Here is a 21,175-nt window from a genome sequence, read left to right on the forward strand (position 1 = left end):
AGGGGTGGGCCATAAAGGGGAAGGGCCAATCAGGGGCGGGGCCATACAGGGGAGGGGCCAAATCAGGGGCGGGGCCGGAGAGAGACGACAGGGAGCAGAGCCAATCAGGCGCCGGGGGCGGGGCCAACCAGGGGGCGTGGTCCCCCCAATGGGCGTGGTCTGAGAGCTCACCTCCTCCAGGAGGCCTACCCAGACTGAGACCCCTCCTTCCTCTCCGCCTCCTCCCCTCCCCATCCCCCCAGCCATTCATTCATTCATATTTATTGAGCGCTTACTGTGTGCAGAACACTGGCCTAAGCGCTCGGGAAGTACAAGTTGGTAACATAACCTCCTTCCCCTCCCCACAGCACCTGTATATATGTTTGTGCAGATTTATTACCCTATTCATTTTACTTGTACATATTCACTATTCTATGTATTTCATTTTGTTAATACATTTTGTTTTGTTCTCTGTCTCCCCCTTCTAGACTGTGAGCCCGCTGTTGGGTAGGGACCGTCTCTAGATGTTGCCCACTTGGACTTCCCAAGCGCTTAGTCCAGTGCTCTGCACACAGTAAGCGCTCAATAAATACGATGGAATGAATGAATGGTCCCCCAGGGGCTTGGCCATTGAGCCCAACAACGGGCTCAAAGTCTAGTAGGGGGAGACAGACAACAAAACAAAACACATTAACAAAATAAAATAAATAGAATAAATATGTACAAGTAAAATAAATCAATAAATAGAGTGATAAATACGTTCAAACATATATACGTACATACAGGTGCTGTGGGGAGGGGAAGGAGGTAAATTGTGGGGGATGGGGAGGGGGAGGAGAGGGAGGGGGATGAAGACTATGAGCCCCACGTGGGACAACCTGATCACCTTGTATCCTCCCCAGCGCTTAGAACAGTGCTGGGCACATAGTAAGCGCTGAAAAATGCCGTCATTATCATTATTATTATAAATAGAATTATAGCTATAGACACATCATTAATAAAATAGAGTAACAAATACGTACAAATATACACAAGTGCTGTGGGGAGGGGAAGGGAGAAGGGTGGGGGAGGAGGGGGGCAATGAGGAGGGGAGAAAAATCAATCAATCAATCATATTTATTGAGCGCTTACTGTGTGCAGTGCACTGTACTAAGCACTTGGGAAGTACAAGTTGGCAACATATAGAGACAGTCCCTACCCAATAGTGGGCTCACAGTCTAAAAGGCGGGGGCTCAGTCTGGGACGGCCTCAAATATACACAATCATTCATTCAACCGTATTGATTGAGTGTTTACTGTGTGCAAAGCAGCTGTGTCAGTACCAAGGCAATGTACCCAGTGCTTGGGAGAGGACAACATAACATTAGACATATTCCCTGCCCAAAACGAGCTCACTGCAAATAAACTCCAGATTAGATGGGAGAGCAGACCGCCCGGCACAGTCTGCGACCTCAATTAAACTTCTGTGTCTCCCTTCCCCTGAACTCCTGCAGCCCTGAATTCAAATGTCCCTCTCTGTCCTAGGGCCCCATTCAATCGGGAGAGATCTATTCTATTTATTTTATTTTGTTAGTATGTTTGGTTTTGTTGTCTGTCTCCCCCTTTTCGACTGTGAGCCCACTATTGGGTAGGGACCGTCTCTCTATGTTGCCAACTTGTACTTCCCAAGCACTTTGTACAGTGCTCTGCACACAGTAAGCGCTCAATAAATACGATTGATTGATTGATTGATTGATTCGAGAGAGCAAGTAGAAGCAGGATGGTGCAGTGGATAGTGCCTGGTCCTAGAAGTCAAAAGGTCATGGATCCTAATCCTGGCTTTGCTACTTGTCTGCTGTCTTTTGGTTTTGTCGTCTGTCTCCCCCTAATAGACTGTGAGCCCACTGTTGGGTAGGGACCGTCTCCATATGTTGCCGATTTGTACTTCCTAAATGCTTCGTACAGTGCTCTGTACACAGGAAGCACTCAATAAATACAATTGAAAGAATGAATGAAGAAATGAATGTAACCCCTCTGTACCTCAGTTACCTTATAATAATAACAATAATAATAATAATAATAATTTTGGCAGTTGTTAAGCGCTTACTATGTACAAAACACTGTTCTAAGCACTGGGGAGGATACAAGGTGATCAGGTTGTCCCATGTGGGGCTCACAATCTTAATCCCCATTTTACAGATGAGGTCACTGAGGCACAGAGAAGTGAAGTGACTTGACCAAAGTGACACACATAGCTGACAAGAGGCGGAGCTGGGATTTGAACCCATGACCTCTGACTCCTAAACCCGGGCTCTTTCCACTGAGCCGTGCTACTTCTGTAAAATGGGGTTTGAGACTGTGGGCCCCACGTGGGACAGAGGCTGTGTCAATCCTACTTTTCTTGTATCCACCCCAGCACCTGGCACATAGTAAGCACTTAACAAATACCGTAATTAATGAATTAATTAGACTTGATCTCTGCCCCCAAGGATTTTACAGTCTAAGAGGGAGTGAGAGTAGAGGGGAGTGAAAGAAGGACGCTAAGGTAAAGGAGAGGGAGGGGGAAGCGATAGAATGAAAATAAATATACATAATTGCACGGTGGGTGGGGCGGGGGGTGAAGGTAACTAAGTGCTTAAGTGAGGTGAAAGTATTGTGCAGTTTCAGAAGGCTTTGAAGATGGAGAGAGTAGTAATAAAAATAAGGGTGGTATTTGTTAAGTGCTTTCTATGTGTCAAGCACTGTTCTAAACGCTGGGGTAAGAGACAAGATAATCAGGTTGGACATAGGTCCTGTTCATAATAATAATAATAATAATAATAATAATAATAATAGCATTTGTTTAGCACTTACTATGTGCCAAGCACCGTTCTAGGCACCCGGGGGATACAAGGTAATCAGGTTGTCCCACATGGGGCTCACAGTCTTCATCATCATCAGTCGTATTTATTGAGCGCTTACTATGTGCAGAGCACTGTACTAAGCGCTTGGGAAGTACAAATTGGCAACATATAGAGACAGTCCCTACCCAACAGTGGGCTCACAGTCTAAAAGGGGAAGACAGAGAACAAAACCAAACATACTGACAAAATGAAATGAATAGAATAGATATGGACAAGTAAAATAAATAAATAAATAGAGTAATAAATATGTACATACATATATACATATATACAGGTGCTGTGGGGAAGGGAAGGAGGTAAGAAGAGGGGGATGGAGAGGGGGACGAGGGGGAGAGGAAGGAAGGGGCTCAGTCTGGGAAGGAAGTGGCTCAGTCTTCATCCTCAATTTACAGATGAGGGAACTGAGGCCCAGAGAAGATAAGTGACTTGCCCAAAGTCCCACAGCTGACAGGTGGCGGGGCCGGGATCAGAACCCATGACCTCTGACTCCCAAGCCCGGGCTCTTTCCACTGAGCCACGCTGCTTCCCTGCATCCCCCTGGAGAAGGCCATGCTGCTTCCCTGATGTGAAGTGGCGGGGTGAGTTCCAGGTGGAAGAAAGGGCAAGAGCAAGAAGTTAGTGACCGGTGAGAGGAGAACAAGGAGCAGTGAGTAGGATGTTAGTTCGGGAACAAAGCGTGCAAGCCAGGGAGTAGTGGGAGAGGAGCAGCCTTTAAGTAGGGAAGCAGCGTGGCTTAGTGGAAAGAGCACAGGCTGGGGAGTCGGAAGACGTGGGTCCTAACCCCACCTCCTCTTGATGACGCTTGAGGTCTGTGAGCCCTCAAGGAGTGGGAGCAATTGAAGCCTCTTCAGAAAGAGCAAATCTCCAGATGAGAGGCGGACAGAAGTAACTTCCTGTTCTTCCCTTCCCCCTCCTCTTTGTCCTTTTCTCCTTCTCTCCTCTTTCACCCTGAATCCCTGGCCTGGAATGCCCTCGCTCCACACATCCGCCAAGCTAGCTCTCTTCCTCCCTTCAAAGCCCTTCTAAGAGCTCACCTCCTCCAGGAGGCCTTCCCACACTGAGCCCCCTTTTTCCTCTCCCCCCTCCATCCCCCCATCTTACCTCCTTCCCTTCCCCGCAGCACCTGTATATATGTATATATGTTTGTACATATTTATTACTCTATTTATTTTACTTGTACATATCTTTTCTATTTATTTTATTTTGTTAGTATATTTGGTTTTGTTCTCTGTCTCCCCCTTTTAGACTGTGAGCCCACTGTTGGGTAGGGACTGTCTCTATATGTTGCCAACTTGTACTTCCCAAGCGCTTAGTCCAGTGCTCTGCACACAGTAAGCGCTCAATAAATACGATTGATTGATTGATTGATTACTACTCTATTTATTTTGTCAATGATGTGCATATAGCTGTAATTCTATTTGTTCTGACAGTTTTGACACCTGTCTACATGTTTTGTTATGTTGTCTGTCTCCCCCTTCTAGACTTTGAGCCCGTTGTTGGGTAGGGACTGTTTTACTACTCTATTTATTTTGTCAATGATGTGCATATAGCTGTAATTCTATTTGTTCTGACAGTTTTGACACCTGTCTACATGTTTTGTTTTGTTGTCTGTCTCCCCCTTCTAGACTTTGAGCCCGTTGTGGGGTAGGGACCGTCTCTATATGTTGCCGATTTGTACTTCCCAAGCGCTTAGTACAGTGCTCTGCACACAGTAAGTGCTCAATAAATACGATTGAATAAATACTAATCATTATAATAATAATAACTGTGGCATTTACTATGAGCCCTCTCCATGTACTGAGCACTGGGGACATGCTCATGCTCATCCTCTCCCCCTCGTCCCCCTCTCCACCCCCCCATCTTACCTCCTTCCCTTCCCCACAGCACCTGTATATATGTATATATGTTTGTACATATTTATTACTCTATTTATTTATTTATTTATTTTACTTGTACATATCTATTCTATTTATTTTATTTTGTTAGTATGTTTGGTTTTGTTCTCTGTCTCCCCCTTTTAGACTGTGAGCCCACTGTTGGGTAGGGACTGTCTCTATATGTTGCCAATTTGTCCTTCCCAAGCGCTTAGTATAGTGCTCTGCACATAGTAAGCGCTCAATAAATACGATTGATGATGATGGGGACGATACAAGATAAACAGTTTGGACAGAGTCCCTGGCCTACACGGGGTTCTTGGTGTAAGGGGGAGGGAGAACAGCTATTGAATCTCCGTTTTACAGGTGAGGAAACTGAGGCACAAAGAAGCAAAGTGACTCGTTCAAAGGTCCCACAGCAGGCAAGTGGCAGAGCAGAGATTAGAACTCAAGTGCCCAGACTCCAGGCCCTACGCTCTTTCCACTAGGTCACGGGAGGGAGCCTGCCACAGCAGACAAGTGGCAGAGCCGGGATTAGAACCCACGACCTCTGACTCCCAAGTCTGTGCCCTTTCCACTGAGCCGCGCATGGGAGGGAGCCTGCCCGTGGTAATACACGCCATGCTTCCAGGATGTGTTCTTAAATAAACTAGGTGTACCCCTCCACCCCACCATTGTACCCCCGGGGAACAGGGGAAGGAGATTTGGGTCATGAATGGCTCCTAGCCTCTGGGGCCATTGTGGGGTCACTGTGCTGTTGGGGAGAGAGGATTGGAAGCCCCCTGACCCAGCCTGATCATGAAAGCCCATCCGGCTATCCTCGCACCTGGAGCCCCTGTCCCGAGCCCCCACCGGACACCGTCCCCAGCCCCTGCCAGACCCAGCAAAGGTTTCCCCTCCACATTCATTCAATAATAATAATAATGACGGCATTCATTAAGTGCTTACTATGTGCAAAGCACTGTTCTAAGCTCTGGGGAGGTTACAAGGTGATCAGCTAGTACCATGGCGGGGCTCACAATCTTAATCCCCATTTTACAGATGAGGTCCCTGAGGCACAGAGAAGTGAAGTGACTTGCCCAGAGTCACACAGCTGACAATCAGCGGAGCCGGGATTTGAACCCGTGACCTCTGACTCCAGAGCCCGGGCTCTTTCCACTGAGCCAGGCTGCTTCTCCTTCCCTCGTACTTCTTGAGCGATTACTGTGTGCAAAGCACTGGACTAAGAGCTTGGGAGAGGAGGATATAACAACAAACAGACACATTCTTGTCCACAAGTCTCAGCGCTAACTCTGTTGTATTATACTCTCCCGAGAGCTTAGTACAGTGCTGTGCACATAGTAAGCACTCAATGTGATCGACTGGCCAGTGTCTCTGCTGGTATTGGAGGGTGGCAGGCTCAGTAGCCTGAGGACAGGGCTGGGAGCAAGCTCTGGGGAAGGCTTAGAGCAGTGCTTTGCACATAGTAAGCGCTTAATAAATGCCATTAAAAAAAAAAAAAGGGCTGGGCCAGGCCTGGAAGAGCTGGTTAAACCTGTTTCCCCTGGAATTCTCCCTCCAGGCCACACCTAGAGAGGGAAGGGCTGCTGTTTGGGAGAGATTTTGAACTTTCCCCCTTTCATCAGCACTCTCCGTGTGTTCTCCGAGCACCCACTGTATGCAAGGTGTGAGTTTGGGTGGCAGAGTGAACCCGGGTATTCGCTGTCGACCGGGCGCTGGCATTCTTTAATTCACTCACTCAATCAATCAATCAATCGTATTTATTGAGTGCTTACTGTGTGCAGAGCACTGTGCTAAGCGCTTGGGAAGTACAAGTTGGCAACATATAGAGACGGTCCCTACCCAACAGTGGGCTCACAGTCTAGAAGGGGGAGACAGAGAACAAAACCAAACATATTAACAAAATAAACTAAATAGAATAGATATGTACAAGTAAAATAAATAGAGTAACAAATATGTACAAACATATATACATATATACAGGTGCTGTTCATTCAGTTGTATTTATTGAGCACTTACTGTGTGCAGAGCGCTGTACTGAGCGCTTCGGAGAGTACAAAATAACAATAAACAGATACATTCCCTGCCCGTAAGGAGCTGAAGGGTGGGGGCTACGGGCTCTTTCCAACTCCTCACCCTGCATCAAGCTAGCCCAGGGTCAAGGACGTGCCCTCCTCCTGGGGTTGTGAGCCTGCTGTTGGGTAGGGACCGTCTCTATATGTTGCCGATTTGGACTTCCCAAGCGCTTAGTGCAGTGTTCTGCACACTGTAAGCGCTCAATACATACAATCGAATGAATGAATGCTGACATTTTCCAAGTTCTGGCAGGGAGTCTCGGTCAGCAAGGGGTAAAATCCTGCTGGCCGGTGGCCACGGGAGCAGCTCTGGGCTAACTGTGCTTCCTGGCCACCTCCTGCCTGCTCCTCAGGAGGTGCAAGTAGCTGCTTGGCGCTGAAGAGAGCTGAAGAGAGAGAGAGCGGCTGAGTGATTCCTAGGAGCCTCCACTTCCCAGCCCCTTCTCCCCTCTCCCAAGACCTCAAGTCCACAGAGATTTCCCCATGATGATTCGGAGGCAGCTTAGCCCTGGGATCTTCATTCCCTGCTGAACCACGTTCCGATCTCTCCTTTCCCTTCTTCTCCCGGGCACAGATGCTTGGAAATCTTGTTCTCCCGCATTCCCACAGAAACAAGAGCCCTGAGACCTTATTAGTTTGCTCAGGGACCTGTCCGTGGGGTGAAAAACCCGATTGAGGTGCAAGTGAAAAATCTTCGCAGTTGGCAAAGTGGGGGCAGGATCAGAGTTGACAGAACCGTAAAGGGTGTGGACAGGGCGAATGTCATTGGCACTGGAGGGTGGCAGATCCTCAGGAAACAACAGGAAACGGTTCTCCGGCTAGGAGGCCGAGCGCAGAAAATCCGTTCCCCGAGGAAGTTGTGCTCCTGAAGCACCAGCAGGCCCGGAGGGGTTTGAGAAGCAGCGGGGCCTAGCAAAAAGAACGTGGGCCTGGGATTCAGGACACCTAGGTCCTAGGTGTCACCTTGGGCAAATCACTTAACTTCTCCGGACTTCAGTTTCCTCATCTGTAAAATGGAGATTTTCAGTGCCGGTTCTCCCTCCTACTTAGACAGCGAGCCTCATGTTCTCCCTCCTGTTTAGACTGTGAGCCTCATGCAGGGACTTTGTCTAATCTGGCACATAGTAAGCACTTAACAAATATTATTATTACTATCATTACGATCCGATGGATTCCCAGGGAGAGGAGAGTTAGAGGTGTTGGATGGTCCATCCCTTCGTCTAAGCATGGGGATCTAGGAGGGCAGCCAGAATACTAAGCTCGTCTCCATTCATTCAGTTGTATTTACTGAGCACTTACTGTGTGCAGTACACCGTACTAAGCACTTGGGAAAGTACAATACAGCAATAAAGCGAGACAATTCCTGCCCACAGTGAGCTCAGTCTGGGGGAGCGGGGGGAAGACAGACATCAATACAAGTAAACAGACAACAATATAAATAAATAACATTACAGGTATATACATAAGTGCTGTGGGGTGGGGAGAAGGAGGAAGAGCAAAGGGAGCAAGTCAGGGTGATGCAGAAGGGAGTGGGAGATGAGGAAAAGTGGGGCTTAGTCTGGAAAGACCTTTTGGAGGAGATGGGCCTTCAGTAAGGCTTTGAAAGGGGCGAGAGTAATTGTCTGGTGGATTTGAGGAGGGAAGGCGTTCCAGGCCAGCGGTAGGATGTGGGTCGGGGGTCGGCAGTGAGACAGACGAGATGGAGACACAGTGAGAAGGTTAGCACCAGAGGAGCAGAGAGTGCGGGCTGGGATGTAGAAGGAGAGAAGGGAGGTGAGGTGGGAGGGGGCGAGGTGATGGAGAGCTTTGAAGCCAATGATGTGGAGTTTTTGTCTGATACCAAGGTGGATAAGCAACCACTGGAGATTTTTGAGGAGCGGGGGTGACATGCCCTGAATGGTTCTATAGAAAGATAATCCAGGCAGCGGAGTGAAGCATGGATTGGAGTGGGGAGAAGCAGGAGATTGGGAGGTCAGAAAGGAGGCTGGTGCAGGCAGGTTAGGATGAGTGATTGTACTAATGTGGTAGCAGTTTGGATGGAGAAGAAAGGGCCGATTTTAGCAATGTCGTGAAGGTGAAACTGACAGGATTTGGTGACGGATTGGGTATGTGGGTTGAATTAGAGAGAGGAGTCAAGGATAACGCCAAGGTTACAAACTTGTGAGGCCGGAAGGATGGTGATGCCGTCTACAATGATGGCAAAGTCCGGGAGAGGACAGGGTTACTAGAATGTAAGCTTGTTGTGGGTAGGGAATGTGTCTGTTTATCATTGTATTGTACTCTCCAAAGCACTTAGTACAGTGCTCTGTGCACAGTAAGTGCTCAATAAATATGATTGAATGAATTTGGCCTCTCCAAGTGCCCTGGGACCACTGATGGAGACAGAGTCCTGGGCTGGAGGGGCAGTGGGGCTGCCCCAGCATCACCTTACTCATGGTTCCAACTAACAACAGTGGTGCTCCAGATTTTAATAAAAAAGAATAATAATAGCAATATTATTGTTATTTTGGTATTTATCAAGCAAGCACCATACAAAGCACTGGGGTAGATACAGTAGAAGCATCTTGGACATAAGTCTTGCCTCAGACGAGGCTTATGCTGCAAAATCTCATCCCCATTTTACAGATGAGGAAACGGGAGACACAGAGAAGTGAAGAGACTTGCCTGGGGTTACACTAAACTGCACGGCTTAGTGGATAGAGCACAGCTCTGGCAGTTAGAAGGTCTTGGATTCTAATCCCGACTCTGCCATATGTCTGCTGTGTGACCTTGGGCAAGTCACCTCACTTCTCTGGGACTCAGTTATCTCAACTGTAGAATGAGGATTAAGAGTGTGACATGTGGGACAGGGACTGTGCCCAACCTGACTACCTTGTATCTCCCCCAGTGCTTAGAACAGTGCTTGGAACATAGTAAGCACTTAACAGTTACCATCATTATTATTCACCTCATTGAGTCTGCTCTGAAAGACCAATCCTGCAGCTGTTCCTCTCTGGCTGGGGCTGTTTCCTGCCCAGCCAGGTTCTTGCTTCTCATTCATTCATTCATTCAATCATATTTATTGAGTGCTTACTGTGTGCAGAGCACTGTACTAAGCGCTTGGGAAGTACAAGGCGACAACAGATAGAGACGGTCCCTACCCAATAACGGGCTCACGTTCTAGAAGGGGGAGACAGACAACATAAGAAATCGTGTAGACAGGTGTCAAAATCATCAGAACAAATAGAATTATAGCTATATGCGCATTAACAAAATAAATAGAACAGTAAATGTGTACAAGTAAAATAAATAGAGTAATTAATAAATCTGTACAAACATATGCAAGTGCTGTGGGGAAGGGAAGGAGGTAAGGCAGAGCGGGGGGATGGGGAGGAGGAGAGGAAAAAGTGGCTCAGTCTGGGAAGGCCTCCTGGAGGAGGTGAGCTCTCAGTAAGGCTTGGAAGGGAGGAAGAGAGCTGGTTTGGCGGATGTGTGGAGGGAGGGTATTCCAGGCCAGGGGAAGGATGTGGGCCGGGGGTCGACGGCGGGACAGGTGAGAACGAGGTACGGTGAGGAGGTTAGTGGCGGCAGAGGAGCGGAGGGTGTGGGCTGGGCTGGAGAAGGAGAGAAGGGAGTTGAGGTAGGAGGGGGCGAGGTGATGGACAGCCTTGAAGCCGTGAATGAGGAGCGGCCAAGATGGAAAGACTATTCAACATGGCAGTAGGTGCTCATGGAATTGGGGAGGAAGGGAGAGGAGGTAGGGTCTGGGTTGGGAGCTGGGAGGGAATTTTCCAGCTGCTTTTATCCCGGCTACCTCGCTCCTCTCTCAGGGGAAATGAACTCCTACCTGAGAACTTGGAGGCTTCCCAGGACTAGAGAGGGCTGGCTCTGGGCCAGAGCTAGAGTCAGCCTTCTTGGCCTGTTACCCAGTTTCTCGTTTTGAGCGTCTCAGTTCTGAGACCCTTTGATAATCTCTATTTAGAAGCCAAAAGCCATAGGCGTCTTTGAAGATGAAAAGCAGTGGTCTCCTTTCTAATCTTATAAGCCCTGCCAAGGCCGTGGTGTACATCCCACCTCCATCCTGCGGGCATAGGCTGAAAAGTTTGGGAAGGATTTCATCCACGAATAAAAATAATAATTGTGGCACTTACTATGTGCCAAGCACTGTTCTAAGCATGGCAAGAGTAAGCGCTCCTCTGCCGCTAATCTCCTCACCGTGCCTCGTTCTCGCCTGACCCGCCATCGACCTCCGGCCCACGTCATCCCCCTGGCCTGGAATGCCCTCCCTCCGCCCATCCGCCAAGCTAGCTCTCTTCCTCCCTTCCAAGCCCTACTGAGAGCTCACCTCCTCCAGGAGGCCTTCCCAGACTGAGTCCCCTCCTTCCTGTCCCCCTCATCCCCCTCTCCATCCCCCCGGCTGTACCTCCTTCCCCTCCCCACATACCCATATATATATATATATATATATATATATATATATATATATATATATATATATGTGTGTGTGTGTGTGTGTGTGTTTGTACAAATTTATTACTCTATTTTATTTGTACATATTTATTCTACTCATTTTATTTTGTTAATACATTTTGTTTTGTTCCCTGTCTCCCCCTTCTAGACTGTGAGCCCACTGTCGGGTAGGGACCGTCTCTATACGTTGCCAACTTGTGCTTCCCAAGCGCTTAGTACAGTGCTCTGCACGCAGTAAGCGCTCAATAAATATGATTGAATGAATGAATGAAAAGGGCTTGAGTTGATGATGATAATAATTGTGGCATTTGTTAAGTGTTTACTATGTGCCAGGCACTCTACTAAGCACTGGGGAGGATACAAGCTAATCATGTTGGACACAGACTCGGCCCCACATGGGGCTAATGGCCTTAATCCCCATAATAATAATAGTAATGACATTTGTTATGCGCTTACTATATGCCAAGCGCTGTTCTAAGCGCTGGGGGCGTTTACGAGGTAATCGGGTTGTCCCACATGGGGCTCACAGTCTTAATCTCCATTTTACAGATGAGGGAACTGAGGCACATAGAAGCTAAGTGACTTGCCCAAAGTCAACAGCTGAGAAGTGATGGAGCTGGGATTAGAACCCATGACCTCTGACTCCCAAGCCCGGGCTCTTTCCATTGAGCCACACTGCTTAGCTGCGGTAACTGAGGCACAAGTGGTAGAGCCAGGATTAGAACCCATGTCCTTCTGACTCCCAGGACGGGGCTCTATCCACTAGGCCATGATGCTTCTAGTCCTAGCTCTGTGGATGCCTGCCAAGTCACTTAACTTCTCTGTGCCTCAGTTCCCTCATCTGTAAAATGGGAATTAAAACTGTGAGCCCCCCGTGGGACAACCTGATCACCTTGTAACCTCCCCAGCGCTTAGAACAGTGCTTTGCACATAGTAAGCACTTAATAAATGCCATTATTATTATTATTATTATGTGACCTTGGGCAAGTCACGACTTCTTCTGAGCCTCAGTTTCCTCACCTGTATAATAGGGATTCAATACTTCTCTCCCTCCCCCTTAGCCTGTGAGCCCCATGTGCAGCATAGAGCAGCATGGCCTAGTGACAAGAGCATGATCTTGGGAGTCAGAGGTCATGGGTTCTAATCCCGCCTCCACCACTTGTCTGCTGAATGACCTTGGGCAAATCACTTCACTTCTCTGTGCCTCAGTCACCTCATCTGTAAAATGGGGATTGAGAGTATGAGCCCCACGTGGGACAATCTGATTGCCTTGTATTTACCCCAGCACTTAGAACAGTGCTTGGCACATAGAAGGCACTTAACAAATACCATAATTGTTATTATTATGTGGGAAAGGGACTCCGTCTAACCTGGTTATCTTAAATCTACTCCAGCACTGAGTATAATGCTTGGTACATGGTAAGGACTTAAACAAATATACAATTATTATTACTGTTATTTGTTGGGTACAATTATATTATATATATATATATATGTATATATATATATATGTATATATATATGTCCTTTGTCTTCAAAAATGACACAGTGAGATCCTAACCATTTGTGAAGGTGGCTGAAAAGACTGAATCAATCAACCCATCAATGAACAGTATTTGAGTACTTACTGTGCCAGGCCACTGTACTAAGCGCTTGTTGGAGAACAATACAATAGAACTGGAAGACATAATCCCTGCCCTCAGGAAACTGATAGTCTAGTCAGGGAGTTTAGAATCTAATGAAGGGTGACCAATTTATTGTTAGTAGCTGTAGTAGTAGTAGTATAGTAGCAATACTATTTATTAAGCACTAATTGTGTGCAAAGCACGTACTAAGTGCTGGGAGAGAATGCACAAGTAGAAATTAGAAAGGGGTCAGAATTTCACCCGGCTGGAACTCCCTCCTTCTTCAAATCTTCTGGCCCACATTTCTCTCCATCACTGAACAATTCTGCAATCACAGCTTCTCCAGGAGGCCTTCCCCACTTAACATGGACCATTAAAATAGCAGCGAATACCAGTCTGTGCGATGGTATTTGGCCTGAGACCAAATCTTCTTTCCAGACTCCATTCTGTCGGCGTAGTTGTGTCTGTAGCCGTTTTGGGGTTTGGCGATGACCCCAGTGAAAGTGAGATTTTATCAGCAAGTGCAGTTGTGGCTGATTGCCCCCATGTATGGTGGGCAGTGGGACGTGCACTGCTGAATTTATGATCTGCAGTGCTTTCGAGAGGTTCCGTTCTAAGCCAGTGGCCCTGTTTCTGGGCCACAAGGGCCCCAATTTTATCCTTAGCTGCCATCCTTCGCCGCTCTGTAAATGGAGGCGATGGAGTTTCCACCACTTGGATCAATCAATCAATCAATCGTATTTATTGAGCGCTTACTGTGTGCAGAGCACTGTACTAAGCGCTTGGGAAGGACAAGTCGGCAACATATAGAGACAGTCCCTACCCAACAGTGGACTCACAGTCTAGAAGGGGGAGACAGAGAACAAAATCAAACATACTAACAAAATAAAATAAATAGAATAGATATGTACAAGTAAAATAAATAAATAAATAAATAGAGTAATAAATATGTACAAACATATATACATATATACAGGTGCTGTGGGGAAGGGAAGGAGGTAAATGGGGGGATGGAGAGGGGGATGAGGGGGAGAGGAAGGAAGGGGCTCAGTCTGGGAAGGCCTCCTGGAGGAGGTGAGCTCTCAGTAGGGCCTTGAAGGGAGGAAGAGAGCTAGCTTGGTGGATGGGTAGAGGGAGGGCATTCCAGGCCCGGGGAATGACGTGGGCCGGGGATCGATGCCTCATCCTCTCTGGGAACTCTGTCTTCTGTTCCCCTCCTGGTCGCAAGAGTAAATAGAGTCAAGCACCTACGTCCCTCCCCCAACCCCCAGCCTGTCAAGACGTCTAGGCACCCTGGCAGGACGGAGATCGTGGGCGTCTCCCGGCACCCGCCCTTCATCTCGACGCCCCTGGAGCCGGCCTGGGTCTTGCTTGCTTCCTCATCGTGGAGCTCACCCGTCCAGCCTCACGTTAACGTTTAATCTCTGGTTGGCTCGGTCTGGCGGGCGGCCCGGGAGATATGACACTGCTACTGCATTAACCGTCCAGGACAACTTCCCCCAGGGAACTCCAAAAGTGGATGCTCAGGTCTGGCAGGGGGGACTCTTGGGCACGGGCCGCTGGTGGGTTCCGGCCTGGCTGCCCATGGACGGAGGGCGGGGAGGCCGGTGGGGGCCGGGGCGTCGATGTAAGGATGAGCAGGACATCCTCCGGGACCCCCGGCGGGTCAGCCGGAGCCTGGCAGGCTATGTGTGGATCTGCGCCATGCCTGACATTGTCCTGGGCCTCTGCCGAGATTCCTGTACCAGAGCTCTGGTAAGTACTCATTCCATTGTGCTGGATTCTCCCAAGTGCTTAGGACAGTGCTCTGCACACAGTAAGTGCTCAATAAGTACCATGGATTGAGGTGACAATCTTGTCTAGAATGTGAGCCCATTGTCGGGTAGGGACCGTCTCTATATGTTGCCAACTTGTACTTCCCAAGCACTTAATACAGTGCTCTGCACACAGTAAGCGCTCAATAAATAAGATCGAATGAATGAATCCCCTCCCAGGCCTGTCCAGAGGCCCTCAGAGTTCAAGGTATGGCTGGTTGGGGTGGGTATCTGTAATTTATTTACTTATTTACATGGACGTCTGTCTCCCCCTCTAGACTAGAAGATCATTGTCAGCAGGAAATGTATCTGTTTATTGTTATATTGTACTCTCCCAAGCGCTTAGTACAGTGGTCTTCACACACTAAGCTCTCAACAAATACAACCAACTGACTGGAATTCTTCCTCAGCAAAAATCCCTCACCCCCGTGTGCTGGCCAGCAGGCAGACCTGCCCCTTCATGGGGCAGCCGGAAGCCTAGGCAGTGCCATGGAGTCTGCCCCATCCAGGGTCTTGGCCTTTCCCAGGAAAGCTTGGGGCAGGGAGCAGCCTTTCCTTGGCTGACTGACATTTTCTGGTGTCTGAAACCTGAGACACCATCACCTCCTAGGAGTCCCCCCTTCCCACAACTTAGATAAATTCGGTGTTTTTCCTCCGGACGCTGAGCATCTCCCCGTTGTGTCCGAACCACATCGCCCCTGAGGCAGGCTGCCCATCGGCCCTGTCCTTGCCCAAGGTAGAAGTGATCTCAACAATGGACTATTTGCCCATCTGTGTGCCCCCATCTCCCTCGTTACACTGTAAGTTGCACAGTCAGAGTCAGGGACCCCGACCCTTAAGTCGCTGGGCCTCTGGGAGAGCACTCTGCTCCCAAAAATGTTCATTAGCTGCTGAGTCAACCCATCGTTGATGATTCCATGAATCATTTCCATTGATCCATGGAAGCAGGCAGAACGGAGCCCCCACAAGGACCCTGGCTTCCGCCAAGCTAACTCTCTTCCTCCCTTCAAAGCCCTACTGAGAGCTCACCTCCTCCAGGAGGCCTTCCCAGGCTGAGCCCCCTCCTTCTTCTCCCCCTCCTCCTCCTCCTCATCCCCCCGCCTTACCTCCTTCCCCTCCCCACAACACCTGTATATATGTATATATGCTTATACATATTTATTACTCTATTTATTTTACTTGTACATATTTATTCTATTTTGTTAATATGTTTGGTTTTGTTGTCTGTCTCCCCCTTCTAGACTGTGAGCCCACTGTTTGGTAGGGATTGTCTCTAGATGTTGCCAACTTGTACTTCCCAAGCACTTAGTACAGTGCTCTGCACACAGTAAGCACTCAATAAATATGATTGAATGAATGAATGAATGAATGGCTTGCCACTCTGCCTAAGGAAAAGGCAGAACTGCAGAGGAACTGGCCCCATGGCTATGCTGCTGTGGTGCTTACAGAGAAATAATAATAATAATTATGATATTTGTTAAGGGCTTACAATGTACCAAGCACTGGGTTGTTACAAGGTAATCAGGTTGCCCCACATGGGGCTCACAGTCTTAATCCCGGTTTTCAGATGAGGGATCTGAGGCACAGAGAGGTTAAGCAGCTTGCCCAAAGCCTCACAGCAGACAAGTGGCAGAGCTGGGATTAGAACCCACGTCCTCTGACTCCCAAGTCTGTGCTCTTTCCACTAAGCCACCCTGAGGAGCATCTGGAGTAGGGGCTTTCCAAGCATGCCCAAACGCAGAGAGCCCTGCACCCATCGCCTCACAGCTTGCCAAAGATGGGGGCCTGGGTCTCTGCATCCTTCTGCTCGAGAACCTGATGGAGCAGATCCTTGCAGCCCAAGGCCCCATCCATGGCCCTTCCCCCCAGCCCCCCATTTCCCCACCTTCAAAGCCTTATCCAAGGCACATCTCCTCTAAGAGGCCTTCCAAACAATCCATCGGTCATATTTATTGAGCGCTTACTGAGTGCAGGGCACTGTACTAAGTGCTTGTACAATGTAACAATATAGCAGATAGACTCCCTGCCCACCGCCAGTTTATAATCCCTAAATTCTCATTTCCTCTTCTCCCATTCCCTTCTGCATCACCCTCGCACTTGGATTTGCTCCTTTTATTCACCCCTCCCTCAGCCCCACAGCACTCAGGGATATAGCCATACAATTTATTTGTTTATGTTAATGTCTGTCTCCCCTCTAGACTGAGCTCACTGTGGGCGGGAACATGATTATATATGCATATATATAATGTATATATATACATGTATATAATGTATACATTATAATATATAATATATTATAATATAACATATTATAATATATGATATATAATGTATAATGTATATAGGCATATATAATGTATATATATATTATATATATAATCTATATATGTACCTGTTTATATGTATACACCTGTATATATGCATATTTTTTGTACATATTTATTACTCTATTTATTTATTTATCTTACTTGTACACATCTATTCTATTTATTTTATTTTGTTAGTATGTTTGGTTTTGTTCTCTGTCTCCCCCTTCTAGACTGTGAGCCCGCTATTGGGTAGGGACTGTCTCTATGTGTTGCCGACTCGTACTTCCCAAGCGCTTAGTACAGTGCTCTGCATTAAGCGCTCAATAAATACGATTGATTGATTGATTGATTGATTATCAACTCTCTTATATTTTGCTCTCTCAATTACTTAGTACAGTGCCCTGCACACTGTAAGTGCTCAATAAATACAATTGATTGATTGATCCGTGGCCCCACAAGGCCTGTGGGGAGTCATAATTGAGCGGTGGGAGGCCCAGCAGAGTACAAGTTCAGAAAACAGTCAACCAGACTGAGCCCCCTTTCTCCTCTCCTCCTCCCCATCCCCCCCGCCCTACCTCCTTCCCCTCCCCACAGCACCTTTATATATGTTTGTACAGATTTATTACTCTATTTATTTTACTTGTACATATTTACTACTCTATTTTGTTAATGATGTGCATCTAGCTTTAATTCTATTTATTCCGATGACTTGACGCCTGTCCACATGTTTTGTTTTGTCATCTGTCTCCTCCTTCTAGACTGTGAGCCCGTTGTTGGGTAGGGACTGTCTCTATCTGTTGCCAGCTTGTACTTCCCAAGCATTTAGTACAGTGCTCTGCACACAGTAAGTGCTCAATAAATATGATTAAATGAATGAATCACCCAGGCCCCCCTAGGCAGGTCTGCCCCTGCAGGGGGTACGGGAATCTGGGGACAAAGCAGAGCCCCATGTGGAACAGGGCCTGGAAGCAGCATGGTGTAACTGGATTGAGCACAGGCCTGAGAGTCAGAAGGTTATGGGTTCTAATCCTGTCTCCACCACTTGTCTGCTGTGTGACCTTGGGCAAGTCACTTCACTTCTCTGAGCCTCAGTTACCTCATCTGCAAAATGGGGATTAAGACTGTGAGCCCCATGTGGGACAGGGATTGTGTCCAACCTGATTACTTAGCAACGACCCCAGCACTTAGAACAATGCTTGGCACTTGGTAAGCGCTTAACAAATACCATTATTGTTACTACTATTATTATTATTATCTTGTTTAGACCCCAGCACTTAGTACAGCGCTTGGCACATAGAAAATACCAAATACCAAATAATAATAAAAAATACAATTTGCTGATCATTATCATTATTATTAATAAATCAGCCAGCATAGGTCTGCCTCTTTAGAACTCAGTCTGGTGGGGTGGCCACTTGTCAGCTGTGTGACCTTGGGCAAGCCACTTAACTTCTCTGTGCCTCAGTTACCTCATCTGTAAAATAGGGATTAAAACTGTGAGCCCCACGTGGGGCAATCCATCACCTTGTATCCCTCAGCGCTTAGAACAGTTTAGTGTACATAGTAAGCACTTATCAAATACCATCATCATTATTATTATTATTATTTAAGGTTTGCAGGACCATACTAGGGCAACATTTCTGCACTTTAAATGATTCTCTATTGCCTTGCCCACACACTTGGTCCCATCCCTAAGTACTTGGGAACTGTCCCCCATTCTCACCCTGTAATTTATTTCATTATTATTCATCACACTACCTATAATTTATTCAAATGCCTGTCTTCCAGTGAGACAGTAAGATCCTTTGGGGCAGGGATTGTGTTCATCTATAGTGTAGTACAGTGCTCTGGACAAAAAAATAAGCACTCAATAAACGCAATTGTTGGAATAATTTCCCCAGGACTGAAGACCCAGATTCTGGGGGTCACTTGAATCCAACACTCAAGGTCAGTTCTCTCAGAATGCACCTCTTGAGGGTCCCTAAAGCACTGGGCCTGGGGCACTTATCAATCAATCAGTAAATGGTATTTATTGAGCTCTTACTATGTGCAGAACACTGTCCTAAGAGCTCGGGAGAGTATAATACAAGAAAATGAGCAGACACGTTCCCTGCTTATAATGAGCTTATAGTCTGGAGGGGGAGACAGCCATTAATATAAATAAATAATTTATAATGAATAATTTAAAGATATGTACATAAGCGTTGTGGGGTTGGGGTAGGAGGTTGAGTGAATATCAAACGTCCAAAGGACACAGATCCAAGCGCATAGATGACGCAGAAGGGAGAGGGGGCTGGGGAAAAAGAGGGCTTAATCACGGAAGTCCTCTTGGAGGAGATGTGCCCTTAAATGTGCTTGGAGGGTGGAGAGACTGCACTTGCCCTGATTCACTGTAAGCTTCCTGTGGGCAGGAAACATGTCTACTAAATCTGTGGTACTCTCCCAAGAGCTTAGTCCCATGTTCTGCACATAATCAATTGATTGATTGATTGATTGATCTGAGGAAGGAAGAGAGTTTCAGTGAGTCTCCTAGCCTTCCATTGCCCACACCTTCCATTGCCCACCAAACAGCTTTTCAGAATCTCCAGCTCTGGCATCTAGAGCCAGTATTATTAATAATATCAATAATATAATATATAATTACAATACAATAATATCAATAACAAGAATACTATTATCACTATCAATAATAATAACAGTAATAATTGTGGTGTTTGTTAAGCACTTACTATGTGTTAAATACATAGTAGTAGTAGTCATAGTCTAAGCGCTGCGGTAGAAACAAGATAATCAGGTCAGACACAGTCCATGCCCCACACAGTACACCCAGTCTGAGGAGGAGGGAGAGCAGGTGTTGAATCCTTATTTTACAGATGAGGAAAACGAGACCCAGAGAAGTAAGTGCCCCCCTTACCCCCCTTCCCACCCAGTTATATTACACTCCCAAGTGTCACCGAGAATCTGCCCCAGCTAGGCTTTAATGACTGCACATGCATCCCCCTTCCCCTTCCTCCTTTTCCCCTTACTTTTAATTGAGAGGCAGGAAAAAGTGGACTGGACATTGGGTAGTCTGGGAAAGCTTGGTATTTAAAGCGGCAGCAGAAAGGTTTGCAAATGAGTTGGCCAGCCAGCCAGCCAGACAGACTTTCCATGTGTTCTCTGTTGCAGGGCCGGGAGTTTGGTGAGAACAATCCTTGCAACCTGTACGAGTGGGTGAGTCACTGCAGCCTCCAGACATTGTGGTGTAGTGATAGCTGGGGTCCAGGGGTCACGTTTATTTTATACTTAACTTGCCATTTTCCACCCTTCCCAGATTTCATCGTTTTCCAGACAATAGCCTCACCCTCTTGGTTCCCCACATCCCCTCCCTGATGACTTCTCTTTTAGACCCTGAAGGGAAATTCCGTAAAGGATGACGATCAGAAGTTGAATTTGCAGAGTGCTTTTCATGACCACTGTGGGCAGGGAATGTGTCTGGTTATTGTTGTATTGTACTCATCATCATCATCATCATCAATCATATTTATTGAGCGCTTACTGTGTGCAGAGCACTGTACTAAGCGCTTGGGAAGTACAAGTTGGCAACATATAGAGACAGTCCCTACCCAACAGTGGGCTCACAGTCTAAAAGGGGGAGACAGAGAACAAAACCAAACATACTCTCCCAAGCACTTGGTACAGTGCTTTGCACACTCAGCACAGTCTCAATAAATATTACCGAACGAATGATTGAATGAATTTAAATCTCATTTTATTCTCACAGCATCCTTGGGATCTAGGGATAGGGGTGCAGGTATTATTATCCCCATTTTGCAGTTAAGGAAAGAGAGGCCCAGAGAGGGTAGGTGACTTGCCCAAGGTCATAGAGCATACAAGTGATAGGGCCTGGATTAGAATAGACCTAGGCCTCCCACCTTCCAGGCTTGTGCAGTTTCCACGAAGCTGCAAAACTGCAGCTGCTGTTGCTGCCACTTCCGACTTCGGAGAGTCTGTGCCTCTGCCAGCGGCGTATGAGAAGCGGCCCAGCAGCATCTGACCCAGGGAGCCAGGCAGCCGGGCAGCTGGAGAGCCAGGATGCTGGGCATCCAGGGAGCTGGGCAGCTGGGGAGGTGGGCAACCAGGGAGCTGTTGATCCCCAGGCAGCCGCCTCCGTGCCAGGGTGAAGGGAG

General features: G+C 47.4%; 2 protein-coding genes across 2 annotated transcripts in view; one reads left to right on the forward strand and one right to left on the reverse strand.

Annotated features, from left to right (window-relative positions):
* DCBLD1 (discoidin, CUB and LCCL domain containing 1) overlaps window positions 1–14,222 on the reverse strand; it is a 61,268-nt gene extending 47,046 nt beyond the window's left edge. The window contains 4 exon segments of the mRNA XM_038762663.1: window positions 7,044–7,195; window positions 7,346–7,457; window positions 7,546–7,718; window positions 14,135–14,222. Of these exon segments, the coding sequence (XP_038618591.1) occupies window positions 7,044–7,195; window positions 7,346–7,457; window positions 7,546–7,718; window positions 14,135–14,222 (525 nt within the window).
* Window positions 14,223–14,564: 342 nt separating this feature from the next.
* Window positions 14,565–21,175, forward strand: part of ROS1 (ROS proto-oncogene 1, receptor tyrosine kinase) — a 144,532-nt gene continuing 137,921 nt past the window's right edge. The window contains 2 exon segments of the mRNA XM_038762676.1: window positions 14,565–14,638; window positions 20,175–20,219. Coding sequence (XP_038618604.1) covers window positions 14,588–14,638; window positions 20,175–20,219 — 96 coding nt within the window. The 5' untranslated portion in view covers window positions 14,565–14,587.

The sequence above is a fragment of the Tachyglossus aculeatus genome, chromosome 2 (assembly GCF_015852505.1).
Source record: "Tachyglossus aculeatus isolate mTacAcu1 chromosome 2, mTacAcu1.pri, whole genome shotgun sequence".
NCBI lineage: Eukaryota > Metazoa > Chordata > Mammalia > Monotremata > Tachyglossidae > Tachyglossus > Tachyglossus aculeatus.